The sequence below is a fragment of the Planococcus citri genome, chromosome 5, assembly GCF_950023065.1.
Source record: "Planococcus citri chromosome 5, ihPlaCitr1.1, whole genome shotgun sequence".
NCBI classification, from domain to species: domain Eukaryota; kingdom Metazoa; phylum Arthropoda; class Insecta; order Hemiptera; family Pseudococcidae; genus Planococcus; species Planococcus citri.
The window spans coordinates 29,140,438-29,154,596 of NC_088681.1; the positions used below are offsets into that span (position 1 = coordinate 29,140,438).

General features: G+C 33.6%; 3 protein-coding genes across 7 annotated transcripts in view; 1 reads left to right on the forward strand and 2 right to left on the reverse strand.

The window, feature by feature from the left end:
- Positions 1 to 29: 29 nt before the first annotated feature.
- Spf45 (splicing factor 45) lies at positions 30 to 2,288 on the reverse strand. Of its 2 annotated transcripts, none has more exons than XM_065367360.1 (8): positions 2,066 to 2,288; positions 1,842 to 1,976; positions 1,661 to 1,775; positions 1,506 to 1,593; positions 1,215 to 1,425; positions 884 to 1,135; positions 633 to 807; positions 30 to 561 (listed from the first exon to the last, which is right to left on the reverse strand). In XM_065367360.1, the coding sequence occupies exons 1-8, from the start codon at positions 2,183 to 2,185 to the stop codon at positions 464 to 466; spliced, it is 1,194 nt and encodes a 397-aa protein (XP_065223432.1). In that variant the 5' UTR covers positions 2,186 to 2,288; the 3' UTR covers positions 30 to 463. The 2 variants fall into 2 exon arrangements, with proteins under 2 accessions (XP_065223432.1, XP_065223433.1); XM_065367361.1 differs by having other exon boundaries at positions 1,215 to 1,392; positions 2,066 to 2,287.
- A 627-nt stretch (positions 2,289 to 2,915) lies between these two features.
- Positions 2,916 to 5,699, reverse strand: Rbsn-5 (Rabenosyn-5). Its single transcript, XM_065367359.1, has 11 exons — positions 5,362 to 5,699; positions 5,106 to 5,252; positions 4,920 to 5,039; positions 4,713 to 4,853; positions 4,484 to 4,645; positions 4,166 to 4,397; positions 4,008 to 4,094; positions 3,753 to 3,926; positions 3,560 to 3,671; positions 3,371 to 3,489; positions 2,916 to 3,257 (listed from the first exon to the last, which is right to left on the reverse strand). The coding sequence occupies exons 2-11, from the start codon at positions 5,242 to 5,244 to the stop codon at positions 3,167 to 3,169; spliced, it is 1,377 nt and encodes a 458-aa protein (XP_065223431.1). The 5' UTR covers positions 5,245 to 5,252; positions 5,362 to 5,699; the 3' UTR covers positions 2,916 to 3,166.
- A 286-nt stretch (positions 5,700 to 5,985) lies between these two features.
- The window catches only part of vib (phosphatidylinositol transfer protein vib), a 36,618-nt gene continuing 28,444 nt past the window's right edge, over positions 5,986 to 14,159 (forward strand). For 2 of the 4 annotated variants that reach the window (XM_065367363.1, XM_065367364.1), the window contains exons 1-3: positions 5,986 to 6,194; positions 6,645 to 6,675; positions 7,310 to 7,473. In XM_065367363.1, the coding sequence (XP_065223435.1) occupies positions 6,178 to 6,194; positions 6,645 to 6,675; positions 7,310 to 7,473 (212 nt within the window). In that variant the 5' untranslated portion in view covers positions 5,986 to 6,177. The remainder of the gene's footprint in view (positions 6,195 to 6,644; positions 6,676 to 7,309; positions 7,474 to 14,159) is intronic. The other 2 variants (XM_065367365.1, XM_065367366.1) reach the window with 1 other exon arrangement.

Sequence of the window (14,159 nt, forward strand, 5' to 3'; positions counted from 1 at the left end):
GAGTTGTCTAATTATCACGAATACGAAAATTTATTTGCTAATTGGTATATTTACTCTCATTTGTTCGTTACATTGGTGTTGAACGCAGAAAATAATGTTTACAATAAAGAAAGTCATAATTAGCAAACAAAAAGTTGAATAAAAAATCAATTTAAAATGATATCTCTCAGTTCAATCAAAAATTTTTTACAAATCATCGAAACATTAAATTCTACGGATACACACAAGGTATGTAAAATACATAGAGAAAAAGAAGGAATTACATGCTTGCAGCATCCTGGCAATCTCTGCATTATAAAAATGTATCTATTCGTCCATTATAGTCATTTTTTCCAATAAAAAAAAATTAATTCGAAATTAATACCTACAATAGGAACACGATCTCATGAATAACGAATTTTATCCGAGTAACCAGATCAGGTGACAATAAGTAAAATAAATGCTTTATATTGAAACAGGATGCTCATCCCAATAATTGAAAACTGGCGAATTTTTCCTGGTTGTAGAATCCCGCTTTGACTTGACGACCACCGAAAAATCTTCCATTTAGGTCAACAACAGCTGAAAACATTACAAAAAAATTAACTCACTGCACTAGTTATCACACGAGAATGATGGAAAGGAAATTTTACCTTTAATAGCTGATTCGATTCGTTTAAATTCTACAAATATTCTAACGGCTTCTTCTTGCTCTCCGTTGGGTAACTCGTGTATTAAAACTTTAACAACATCGCCATACTTCGTATTACATTCATCTTTAACTTCAGGTTCGAGTTCTTGATCCACTTCTCCCGGTCCAACCATGTTCTGAGAATATTATTCAAGATCAGTGGTAACACTTGAAATACAATATAAAATATTTAGTCTAATAAACGAATTCTACCTTTAATAATACTACTTTCGAAGGAGTTTTCATTAATTCGGTAATAGAAGTAGTATCTGATTTTTCATCTTTTTGACTTGATGATGTAGGAGATGTTGAAAAACCAGGTGACGTAGGATAAGGACCAAAATCCATCAGAGGCGGAGGCATTATTTCTTTTTCGTGTATGATTCGGCCACCTCGTTTACTAGTTTTTTCTACTTGTAATGCCATCGACATACCTTGTTCTTTTTTACCTAAACCTTGACCTTCCTACAAAATTAATAAATACGAAGAAATAAAAAATATGTACGATAGTCAGTGAGAATAAGTTATCAAAACTGGCACAAACCTTAAATCCATATTTAGCCATAATTTTCTGAGCCACAGATGCTCCGCCGGGACCGCTAGCACGAGGAGTAATATCGAGGGAAGACGCGTCTTGTAATACTGGCGGCGGAGCGATCGCAACACCTCCACGAGTGGGTCTGTCTGGTTCAGCATCTTCATCTGAGCTTTCGCTAATCCTCCTGCCAATTTTACGTCGATCATCCGTTTCAGATCTGATCCATTAGAATCATATCTTACACACGAATGGGTACGACTAATGGTTAAAAAAAAAAAGAATAAAAGTATATCATACTTGTCTCGGTTTCTAGATCTTTCCTCTCTTCGTTTTCTTCTTTCTTCTTCTTCTCGTTCTCTTTCACGATCTCGAAGTTCTCTTAAATCTGATTGTTCGGTTTTGTTTATAGTAAAGCACGATCCATATAAATTCAATATCGTATAATATTATACCTTTTACAACTTTATCGTAGTCGTTTGGCCATAATGGAGAATACTCGTTGCCTTCGAAGTTCCAATCCATATCACGAGCTTGTGGTTCTCCAACGCAGGCAATATTTTTAACACTCTGCGCAAAGAAGTTCGATGAGAATAAAATACAAAACTAAATTCTTCAAACGATTATTGATATTACTTTTGGAGCTGTAGCTTGGGGAAAAATTGATAAAGTAGAAGGTAACAGCGGTGTTCCATTGATTTCTTCGTCTTTCTTATTCTTTAAATCGAAAACTGGTGCTACAGTTGTTTTTCGAACTGTGTCTCGTTTTACCTAGAATATTGTCAAATCAATAATAAAATTAGACCTTTTTCGCGTGACAGAAGAGGTATAATACTTCCAAGTAACAACACATTTTTTACCTGATTTTGGGCTGCTTTCTTCAATTGTAGATTCGTTTGGAATAATTTAATTCCGGAGGACCAACCAGCAACTTGATCCGTCTTCTGTTTAAAATTGTCAAAATCATCGTAAAGAGACATTTTACCAGAAAATTCATTTAAAAAGTTCAACTTTTGATAACTTTTCGTTGTTTATGTCGAATTGGAACGGAGCACTTCGATTTCGATTACGTACAAGTACGAGATGCCGAACACAGAATGCGCTGATGCTGTTTCGCTGATAAGAGAATTGTCATGTCTTTAAAAATTTCGTCAGTCAACTTGCAACTACCTGTCAAAAAAACCAAAAGCAACAACTCCTGAGTTTGCAAATAATTTATTTAATAATGATTTTAATTCCTTCCCATGGATTGTGGAGTTTATTAATGGTTGTTTCTCTTTTTTCGTTCTTACTTCTTTTCACGAAAGATTATTCAACTATTTGTCCAGTAAAAATACCTAGAGTTATTATGACCTACCATGTGCATGATTTCTTTTTGTAATGTTTAAACATTTTTTTTATGCTGCCGATCGAATATTTTGCACGAGACAAGCCACAGATATGCTGTAGATAGCAAACCTTTAGAAGCAACTCCTGAATTTTTCCGATTTTAATCCCATGGATTGTGGAATTCATAAATCAACAATCGAGTAGAAAAAAAGGTTTCTCAAATCCCTCAAAACAAACGTATGAGTATAATATAGACATCCAACTAACAGAGAACTGTTTATGTTCAATCAACATTTTTCACATCGACAGTTCCCAAAGTCAATAGTCATGTGCATGAAATGAATCTTGATGAGATGACTGAACGTAAAAAAAAAAAAGTAATGATAGAAATAAAAAATATACTTGAAAGTATCTCAGCAGAGTATAAAGTGCAGCACATTCGATGCTAATAACAACATAGTTATAAATATTGCGATAAAAAAAATGAAAAATGGTATTAATAATGAACTAGGTAATTGTGGAGTAGTCATCCGTACATATTCTTTTTCTTTCTTCTGAAAATAAGCGTATTAAAAATAGGAACGGGATAATACGTTTCAGTAAAATGGATAAAAATGTCTACGAAGGATAATCTAACAACTTTGTTGTTGCCGGTAGAATTCTTCTTGTAGTTCCCTTAGATTCTTTTCCAAGCTCGCAACTTCATCGAATTTATAAGCTTCCCTGTACACAATAAAATAAATAAATAAAATTAGACAACGAAACAAATACACAATTTCTCAACTTCAAGTTACGTAGGATCGAAAAACAAGTGATGTAGTAATAAAAAAAATTACCTAGCTTGTTTAATGTAACTTCTAATGTTGTTCATTTGCTCAATAATCGGATCGTCATTGTGATACATTCCGGTGGCATCAGGAATCCATCCATCATCCAGAGTTACATCTTTCTGTAACTAATCCAGAACGAAAATATTATGAGAAATACAGAATTTTCCAAAATAATTACTACTTAAAAAATCATACTTTGTCAGAAATTGGTTTGCAATGCACAAATTCAGTTCTAATTTGAGATGACAATAAAGAATCGGTTATTTCTTCCAACTTTCTTTCCCGAATTTCTTGCTCAATTCTACGCCTAAAAAACGATAATGTAAAAACAGATTAGAAAAATGTAGAAAATTACACATCGGAATATTAATTAATTTACAATATTCACCTTCGTTCTTCTTGTAATTTCTTATAAATTTCCTCAGAAGGTAAAGCCAACAATGTTAAAATTTTCGACTGAATGTATCCATTGACACCAATACTAATGGATTTTTGTAACTTGAGTTCTTTATCTGTTGGAATTTTTTTAGGATCATTCATTCCTAACGAAGCTATTTTTCCACTGAAACATACGAAATTCAGCACGGTTTGAATCATGGTCCATAAGTCCTAGATTTGCACTGTTTTTAATTTTAATATTCACCTAATGAGACCAACTTTCTCCGAATGCCTTATAATCTTATCCCATAATTCTTTGGCGTCATTCAAATTGTAAGTCGAACGACCGTCACTATAAAAAAATCAATGATTTTGTACATTCGAAATGGATTTTTGTTTTTAGTTACACAATAACAAACTTACTTCAATGAAAGACTCATTTCAGTATATAATTCGATATCTTTATCTAATTCCGCTAAATAAGATCGAATTTGGTCGTACAATTGAGTTATCAAGGGATTACAGTTGCGGCTCGCTTGCATAGATTCTCTACTTTCTAATAATTTCGTACAATATTGACACACTCTTAAACTATTCTCTTCGTTATCATCTTCGCTAATACCATTTTCTTCAACTCCTTGAGATAAAATATGTTCTACAAACAAAACACAGATCAAGCCGTTAATTTTTCAAGTCGTAGAACATAAGATAATATTCGCATGCAGATGAGTGACAACGTACTAGCTTTCACTAAAGATAAAAAGAAGCTACAATCGTTACACATCACCGAACCACATAAACGACAGTGATGTTGACGACGAGTCCAGTTAAAAGACTTCGTGCATTCTGGACATCGTGATACATCTTCACCATCTACCCATGGTACGACCGTTTGCTCGTGCACTAAAATCATTAAAAATATCAATCTATGACGTACACGAACAACATTCATGGGCAGGAATGAACTTACATTTTCTTCTAGATAAATCCGAAGGAGCATTATTAATAAGTTTATCTAAACGAATAATGAGTTTGTTAGTTTCAGAGGAAAGTCCTTCCACTCTGTTATTTCTAATTTCTCTGAAAGCTTCGAAATGACTTCTAGTAGCTCCTACGAATTGAATAACTTTATTAGAGATAAATTCAAATAGGATTGGTACGTAAAATGGCAATTTACCTAAAGACTGGGGTTTATTATAAATATCCAGGTTGTAAATTACGTCTTTTCTTCTTTGCCTAATGGATTCGTCAGTTTCGGTGTTCTGTTTCATGATTTTTCGCACGTTGGCAGCCATTCCTATGCATATACAACTTTATTAATATGCAAGCTGTAGATTAAAATACATTAAGGAACGTGATAAACCTTTCAAAAATTTCTTGATATTGATGTCATCGGAATGCTCTTCTTGAAAGTGAGCATGAAGTTTGGGAATTGATCCGAGATCAATTGTACATATAGGACAAAGATGTCCTTCCATGATTTCACCGCTTTCATCAGCCATTAGGAAATCTAATTTAAAAACAAACGGAAATTCAAACAGTATAGATAAACAGACGAGACAAATTAATTTGACAGTGATAATTAGGCTACTGTAACTTCAATTTAGGTCATTACGTACCTTGCAGATTAATTTCTTAAAGCGAAATGTTATCAATGCACCTGATATATGAATCGACGCAAGATGATCGGGAAATTTTCTTCAATTCCCCGGATTTGTAATCACAAATCTAATTGATAAAGTTTCATTGATAATTAATTTTCAGAACATTTTGAAAGAAATTTCTTCGATATTCAAGCAAATGTAAAAGCGCGAGATGTACATTGTACGGAGCAAAAATAAGTATACTCAAAATTAAAACAACAAAGCAGTAACAGTATGGTAATTAATTTGATTAATTAAATTTTTTAAATGAAACATCCGATGATCAAAAGAAAAATTCTACAAAAACAATCACAAGAAAGTGGGGAAATCCATCCAAGTTCCGAAAGATTGCAAGTTGCACGAGGATTTCCGAATCGAAACGAACAAATCCGAATTTCAGAAATCGTACAAGCACGATAATTTTTATCAAATTACGACGTAATTACGATAAATTTCAAATAATTTGTCAAACTTTTCCAAAATTACCGTAATTTACGGTAATTTTTCTGAACTTTGAAATTCCACGTCGAAAAGCTCAAAACTTTCAGCATGACCTGGATCACAATTGTATTGGTCGATATCATTGTCATTTTCGTAGTGTTTTTCCTTCTTCGTTCATCGTTTCAGATAGTCGTATAGTCGTGTACGAGTTTTTTCGAATTGATGTGTAATAGTGATTAAAATTAAATTGTTTTCGTGGTTCGTGGAGTTTAATCCGAAATCGCTTTCTAATGCTGTAAAATTGCTCTTAAGAATTTGCATTTTGTGTCTCAGTTCCGTAAAATTTAAGGCATGTTGATTAAAGAATTGTAAGTACACAGGACGCTGTAGGTTTTATCTATAAATTTCCAATTATACGTGTACGGGTAATTTATTGTACCATTTTATTATCTTTGTCTACGATGAAATTCGTCATTTGGGTAAAATGTTGAAATTTCATTTTATTTTGGTTGAATTTTCACATCGTTGTGTTTCTGAGGGCTATAATGATAACACTTGGGAAATTTCATAACCGTCGCCGTCGTGATTAAGCTTTACACTTACAAGATGATAAACCAAAGAAAATGAAGCATCGTGTTATTTATTTTCAAAAATCAAAGCCAGCCGAAGAATTTCTGGGTGAAGTTTGCATAATCGTATTGTGTGGCCTTATTATCACGGCTCATAAGACTACCAAAATGTTTAGCTTTATGTAGCATTACCTAATTAAATTAATTTAACAAATATGTAAATTCTAATTACGATATTATTTGTTTCAGCCGAGTAACTCTGCCGCTGACCGTCGAAGAAGTAAGTTTTCGAAATGATTTCATTTCATTTTCAAATATTTACTCATAGCTACGCGTTGGTAATGAGAAAAATACGTGAACATACTCGAGACCCATTATCGCAATTTGCCAAACGTCACGCGAAATTTCCAATTTTCATTAACCACGTTACTGGAAAAATAATTACTAAAATTGTATCCTATTACGGGGCGATGAACATCGTTTATATAGATATGTATCCTTGAAACGTTGTAAATTTTTATGACTTGCGAATACATTAAGAGGACTAAAATGACAATACTGTTTTCAAATCAACCATCATCACTCCTCGCTCGTTCAGATTTTCTTATTCTATCGTAGGTAATCGATTTTTTTTCACCTAACAATACGTACCAGAAGAAATGAAAAGTACCTACGAGAATGATAAATTATTATATTGGTTAATTTATAAGAGCATGATGCCTTTGGTCTTCATCCTTGACCTTTCGTCCGGTGATGTAGACTGTTGTACGACGAGGGGGTTCTTTTTTTTATGAGATTCGCGTCTGCCAAGAATAAATGTTAAGGAAATATTTACCAGTAGGCCTGCCTTACGTTGTGGAAAAGATTTCCGGGTTTAATTCGTGTCATTTTTTTTCTCTTCTTGTCTTTTTCAGTATCAAGTGGCGCAGCTTTATTCTGTCGCTGAAGCCAGCAAAAATGAAACCGGCGGTGGAGAAGGGATCGAAGTTCTGAAGAATGAGCCCTTCACTAACTATCCGCTGCTTAGCGGTAGATATTCCGAAGGACAGTATACGTACAAAATCTACCATTTGGCTAGGTAATTAACATTTATTTACTAGAATTATAATTAAAATTGATATTACTTCGAGTACTCGAAATAACAATGCAACGTGGAATATTTTATTTCCATCGAATCGGTGTTCGGTGACACGTGCATCATCGTCAACACGATTACATCAATGGTTATTTTTTTCACTTTCAATGTCACTCATGTTCTATGTAAAGTAGGCCTTTAAAATGTAACCGAGATGCCATCGTCGAGTATTATCCCTCGTTCCAGTTTAATCCTGTTACCATGCTCTCGAGTACACGTGTAAGTGATGACTCGTCGTGTTTTATTCTGCGTTTTTTCTTTTAAGAGAAAAAAATTATTCAATCTGCGGAAGAGTACGAGGAGATATCTTGGAATACTTTGTGTTTTATTGAGCGACTAAAATATGCTCGTCGTCGAATTTTATTATAATACCGAAGAAATGAAGAGCACAGTAGAATACCGTCGACTGTTGTGCTGGTTTGATTTGAAATACCGATATCATTCTCTCTCGTTCAACCTTATTATACTTCATATTCATGGAATACAAGGTCGACACGAATTTCAAGATTAATTACAATGATACATTATAATCGCTAATATCAAAACTGCTCCGCGGAGGTAATCGAATCTCAAAGCTGCTACCATAAAATCGACGAAATTTCCTAATCGAGTCGAATCTCTAGAAAGAAAAATTTCACTCGAGTGGTTCGCGATTTTTCATTTTTTTTGTTTTGATCAGATTATTCATTTTGCTGGCGCGTCGAGTGGGCAATTTTCATCGCGGTAAATACCGTCGTGTGTATTCGAGTTTCAAAGCAAATAGCAGTAGTAGCAATGTATTACATTTATACCTGTTTCGCATTCGTAATTATTCGTGCAAAAACCAGCGTCAAAATTCTACAACGATCGTTGAACGCGAAAAATGCATTTTACAAATGGTCTTTATATTCTTCAGAGACCTATTTCAGTTTCAGCCGATTCTCGTCGAAAAGATAATGAGCTCGAAATTTATCACAATGTTTCGTGTTGCCGTCTTCTCATTTTTGGGAAAAATTTAAAACGTTGTCGTTTTTCACTAAACACCATATGTTTGGCAGCTGTTATTATTACGTAGGTATTCTCTCCTCCCTTGCCCCATTAATGAAATCAACCCCGGACTTTGTTCTCGGTTTCGTGAAATTCAACGTGTAGGTAGAGAGGTACGATGTATGTAGTTAGTTACCTTAGGAAGCTCGACGACGATGGCAATAAGCATTTCGAAATGGAATGAAATTTTTTCAAAAGTTGATGCAACGTGGTAGCCTTCCGCGTACGGGGAGGTTTAGAGGGTTTCTGCTCTTTCGAGTGTGCAGTGCTCTGCTCTGCTCGTGTACTATAAATTGTCTAAGCTGCACGTTTTGTATTGATTTTTCTCTTCTTTTTTTTTGTAGCGATGCTTAAATCCAATTTTAATAGAGTTTTCAATCTGCAATATACTTATTGTAATTTCGTAGCCTTGGGTTTTTTCTCTCTCGTTCAGCCGATGTTTCTACTCCGCTTTTCCGAATGCGAAATTTCGTGATTCAATTTTTTACCCCATTTTTGGACGTATTCGTATATAGAGTTCGAATGTAGGTTTTCGACGATTGAGTGAAGTTTGCGGTTTTAATAGAGAGTAAGTGAGTAATCTCTTCCTATCCCTCCCTCCCTCATTCGTATCGTAGGTAAATATTTGGCGAATAAATTAAGTGTGGAAACACGGAGTTTCAATAATGAGTAATTAACGAGTACTTTAGACTTGGAAATCTAAAGTAATCAAACAAGAACAATATTTATGGTATTTAGTATTGTGATATCTGGAAAGTTGGGCAATCGATGTCACAAGATTACCGATCAATTTTTCAATCGTTCGAATAGGTAACGCAGCTGATGTGTTGAATAGGATTCAAAAATATCTATTTGGTGTAATTTTGATGGTTGGATTTTTTTATGAATAATTTTTTTATTTTCATTTTTAGAACTACTCGTTCATTTGTGAAATTTTGTGATAATTAATTACGTACGTCATTCGAATATTTGAATATTTATACAACAAACGAAAAAAAAATGGTAATCAAAATCATTATAGTGAAAAAGAACGAGCAAAAGTAATTTTTTTTTAAATTCAACTATATCGTGAAAAAAACTGACGATTTTCAAAAAAATATATGTACTACCGATTCCATATAATTTTTAATTTCTCTCACTCTGTCCTTTGGGCTCATGAACAGATTTTTTCATACGTTCTTTTCTGTCTTGGAGAATTCCGGTCGCCTAAATTAGAATTATATTTAAGAAAAAGTTTTAGTAAAATTAAAATCGGTAGTTTTTTTTTACTGAAATTCAAAAATTTCCTCTTCATTAAAAAAATAAAATCGTTTGTAAATTTATGCAAATTATTCAGAGTGATTTATTTTAACAGGAAACATTCGTGTAAATTTACTTTCCTTGCATCCCTCCCTCACATGTTCAAATAAGCTTCTTTATATACTTAAGTAATGTCATATAATAGGTAGTTGTGAACTTAGTGTGAAAGAATTTCTGTGAAAAAATTGGAACTTTCTGGAAATTTCAACTTGAATGAATTTTCAAAATTCCCTTCCAGGAAATGTTATTTTAAAAAAAAATAATAATTTACTCTACTGCGAAGCAAAGAATTCTGGGAAGTTTGAAACAGAACGAAAATATTAACAATACCAAAATGATGTTCTCAATGCTACCACTGCACATTCTAACATACAAAATTATATTTCTCTTATCTTTTTTTTTTTTCAATGAAAAAGTAAAAATGTTGATTGACCCTTTTCCCCTCCCTCTCCACAGTTTTACTAGCCTTCAATTTTGAAAAAAGTGAAACGCTTTGGGATACCGAAGGATCGAATTCGAAAAAGGAACTGAATGTTCAACTTTGTGCAGTCTAATTGATAAAAATTGATATGTCACGTGATGTTTTTGAAATTTTTTAAAAAATTTGGGTGGGGGAGGCTCAGTGAGAACCAGAAAAGGCTTTTAAAAGTACATCGCAGGGCAACTTTTAGGTACATAATATTCATTTTTCAATTTTTGAAGAATGTTTGATAGGTAATTTCGATTTGGTCCATTTTTCATGAAAACCCAAAATTTGATGAAATTACGGTAGAAATCTGAAATTTGGTACATCCATGCTAGATATTATTGCTGGTTTCGAGTGATTCTTTCTGGAGCATTCGGCAGATTTTTGAATTTTCCAGCTTCGGAAAAATGACCATAAAAGGGCTGAAGTGAAAATTAGCTCCCATAAATAATTCAGATATATCGCTGGATTTTTGGAAAAAATGAAAATGTCCTTGTTTGCAATCGCGTCAAAGTAAGAAGCTGAGATTTTTTGGTACTGCTTTTGACCTCCGCAACTGATGGGTAGTGATTTTGAGCAGTTCTGGAGTCTGTAGCGGATTTTGGAGTTTCCTGTTGTTGGAAAAATTTTATTTGTTAGGCACAAATTTTCAAAAACCATTTCTGCATGTTCAATTCAAATCCATATTTTAATCATTTTTTTTCAGAGAACCGGAAAATTCAAAAATCCGCTAGAGGCCCTAAAATAGCCCGAAAGGGCCACCAATCGATTTTGGAGATTGAAATGGGGTTTATGACCCCAATTTTCCAGCTTTTCATTGATACGTACATTTTTGAACAACGAATTTTTTCATTTTTTTATTAAAATTTCTGCAGAAAGTTTACCAGGAATTTGAGTGTTATGAAACGATTTTTGAAAATTTGTATCAAAATCGATGAAGAAGATCGCAAATGCGATACATTTTGGTTCATTAGTGATGATTGTCATGCTGGCTCTTTTCATTGTAGATAATTTTTCCGAAACTGGGATATTCAAAAATCCGTCGGAAGTTCAGCTTTCTACCTCAATTCGATCGAATTTTGATTTTTTTAATCTTTAAAAATGGGCTTTTGAATAGTTTTTTTCTCAAATTTTAGTCAAAATTGGAAATTTTGGTGCCTCTCGCAAGTGTCAACCCATTTCAAAAATCAGTTAATTTAAAAAAATAAGCAAGAAATATCTTCACTGTAAATTGCTCAAATTTTTGAATTATGTAGCTTTTAACTATTGTATTCTTTGGGAAAATTCGAGCTTTTGTGATGAAAGTTCAACCTTCAGGTTTTCACATTTCAATTCCCAAAAAATTCACAATAAATAAAAAATAGTTTAATCTACATTAATTTTTTTTTCTTACAAATTGTGGAATTCAGAAAAATTTCTGCCATATTCTTTTTGAAGGCTAAATGTAAGTAAAAAAAATGTTTTCTTTTTTTCATCTCACTCCTTTGAAATATAAATTTACTCGAACGTTATCGGCGCGGTTCGATATTCTGTTTTTGTTACTTGTACGAGTTTTTTTCACTCTTAAAAGGAAACAAAGATAAGGGATTTTCCTCTTTTTTTTTTGTTATAAAACCGTGATAAATTTGTTGGAAACGCCGAATTTGCTGATTGTGAAGTGCATACACATAGCGATGGAGAAAAAAAAACTAGCTTTTCAACCCTTCTAGCTGCGTTGAAAATACTCGCGCGTATTTTGAGCTGGATAAGAATTTATGAGGTTTCGTGCTTTCGGTCGGTCAAGAATGAAATTCTAATCGAGGGATAGGCTTGTTGTGTGGTTGGTTCGATTATATCGTACGAATACGATTTGGTGACGTTTTCTCGTTCTCTGTGTATTTTTTTGTTTTTATTTTATTTTATTGTTTTTTTTTTTCACTTTACTGTGTAAATACGACAGGGTACCTGGATATGTTGTATTTATAGACGAAAATAATAATTTTCGATATTGTATCGTTACGTTTTTACTCTTCTACTTTTTCTATACCTAAAGGTATAGGTATAAAATTATTGAAACAATAGACCGAGTCGAAACTAGCCTGTGTAAATCAATCTTCGCGTTTTCAATTTTGTTGGGAAATAAGATTTGCGTGCGTGTTTTTCCCCTAATCGAATATCTTCGTCCTTTTTGGCGTCGTATTTATATTTGAGAGGGATTTTTGAAGCGGAAGAATTTTCTTGTGGGATTACCATATTGTGAAGAGGAGAATGAAGGGGTTGTTGGAAAAACTTTTAGAGCATCAAAAAATTCTCAACAGTTTCTGTTTGGAGGAAAAGCTCTGAAATCATCGATTTTTGAAAATTTTGATTAATAGAATGGCATGATTAAGCTTTCCTCTTCCCAATCTGCTACAAAACACATCCGTGTTGAAAAAAACGCAGCTAAATGATAATTTGGACCATTTTCAATGTTGGATTGACTTTCAGTGCAGAACAATAGAGCATTTTTACATTTGAACGAAAAATTCCATATCATTTCAGATATTTTATCGCACTAAAATCACAACTTGAGTGTTTAAAAATCTCGTTCTTGATATCCTTTTCAGATTAGGTTTCTGTTCATCCCCTCCTTGAAATTGCATCAGTGCAAAAGAATCTTCAAAACAATTGATTCTGATAATGAATTGAATCGACTCAAAGTACAGAGAGATATCTCATATCAGCCGATTCTGTGAGTAATGACCTAATTTGGAACCGGTGAATATCGTGTGTTTGAATAAATATGCAGTGTATTCCACGCGTACCTCGATTATTGACCTAGTGACGTGTATGTGAGTTCTTATTAGGCGACGACAGCCAGCGTCTATGTGTATACTCGTGTATAGTTTGTAGAAGGGAAAAAAGGGTAGAATGAGGGCGAGGGGGAGTAAACGAGCTCACAAGGAAGATGAGGTGACGAAGACCAAGTTGTTAATTTTCTAATTAATCGTCTAGTTCGTGTTTGAATTACACGAATGAAGTGTATATTACCCAACATGAAAAAATAACACTACAATTTTACGATCGTATACCTGCGAAATTTTCCGGTAGACGAAAAAAATCACTCGAGTATCCTCAAGAGGGAAGTACATGATATTTTTTTCGAATTTTTTGAAGAAATAATATATAAGGTGTAACGTGGAAGTACTGTTACCACCGTATAGCTTAGTATATAGCAGTATTATATCCGACCTTGGGTAATATTTTAGTGTAAAATTATACACACACAGTATACACACCGATATAACCTGTTTGTTGGTTTATTCTATGTCGAAAACTACCTTGAGTGAAAAAATTTCTGTATTCGCGAAACTCTAAGGGAGAGATAGGTATATAAGGGGAGAAGAGAGAAAGAGAGCTGTAATTAAGAAATGGTGGAACGCGGTGATAGAAGAAAAACAGGCTAAAACACAAATACCATACCAAAACCTTGTTGGTAAAGGGCTCTAGAATTGAATTATATTTTAGGCTATGTAACGTATTAAATTGCGAAAAATTACTGTACAGCCAATGGCAGCGCTGCTGTCGAGTTCGTGTAAGTCTGGGTATAACTTAGGTAGGTATAGAGATACCAGGCAAGCAATCAAACTAAGTGTATTAAAATTCTTGGAGTTTGTAAGTTGAAAAAGAGAGGAGTGAAAATTGGAACATGGAAGTTGGAACAGAACAGACGATACGATTTTGAAAATTAAAAATCGGGTCAATGTCGCATGCTGGATTAATCTCGTTTTTATAGTATATTTTTTTGGAACGATTGGGCGTCAAGTTTACACGTACTTTGGGCTGTACGCGCGCTTCTCACCCTGCAGACAACCCTTTC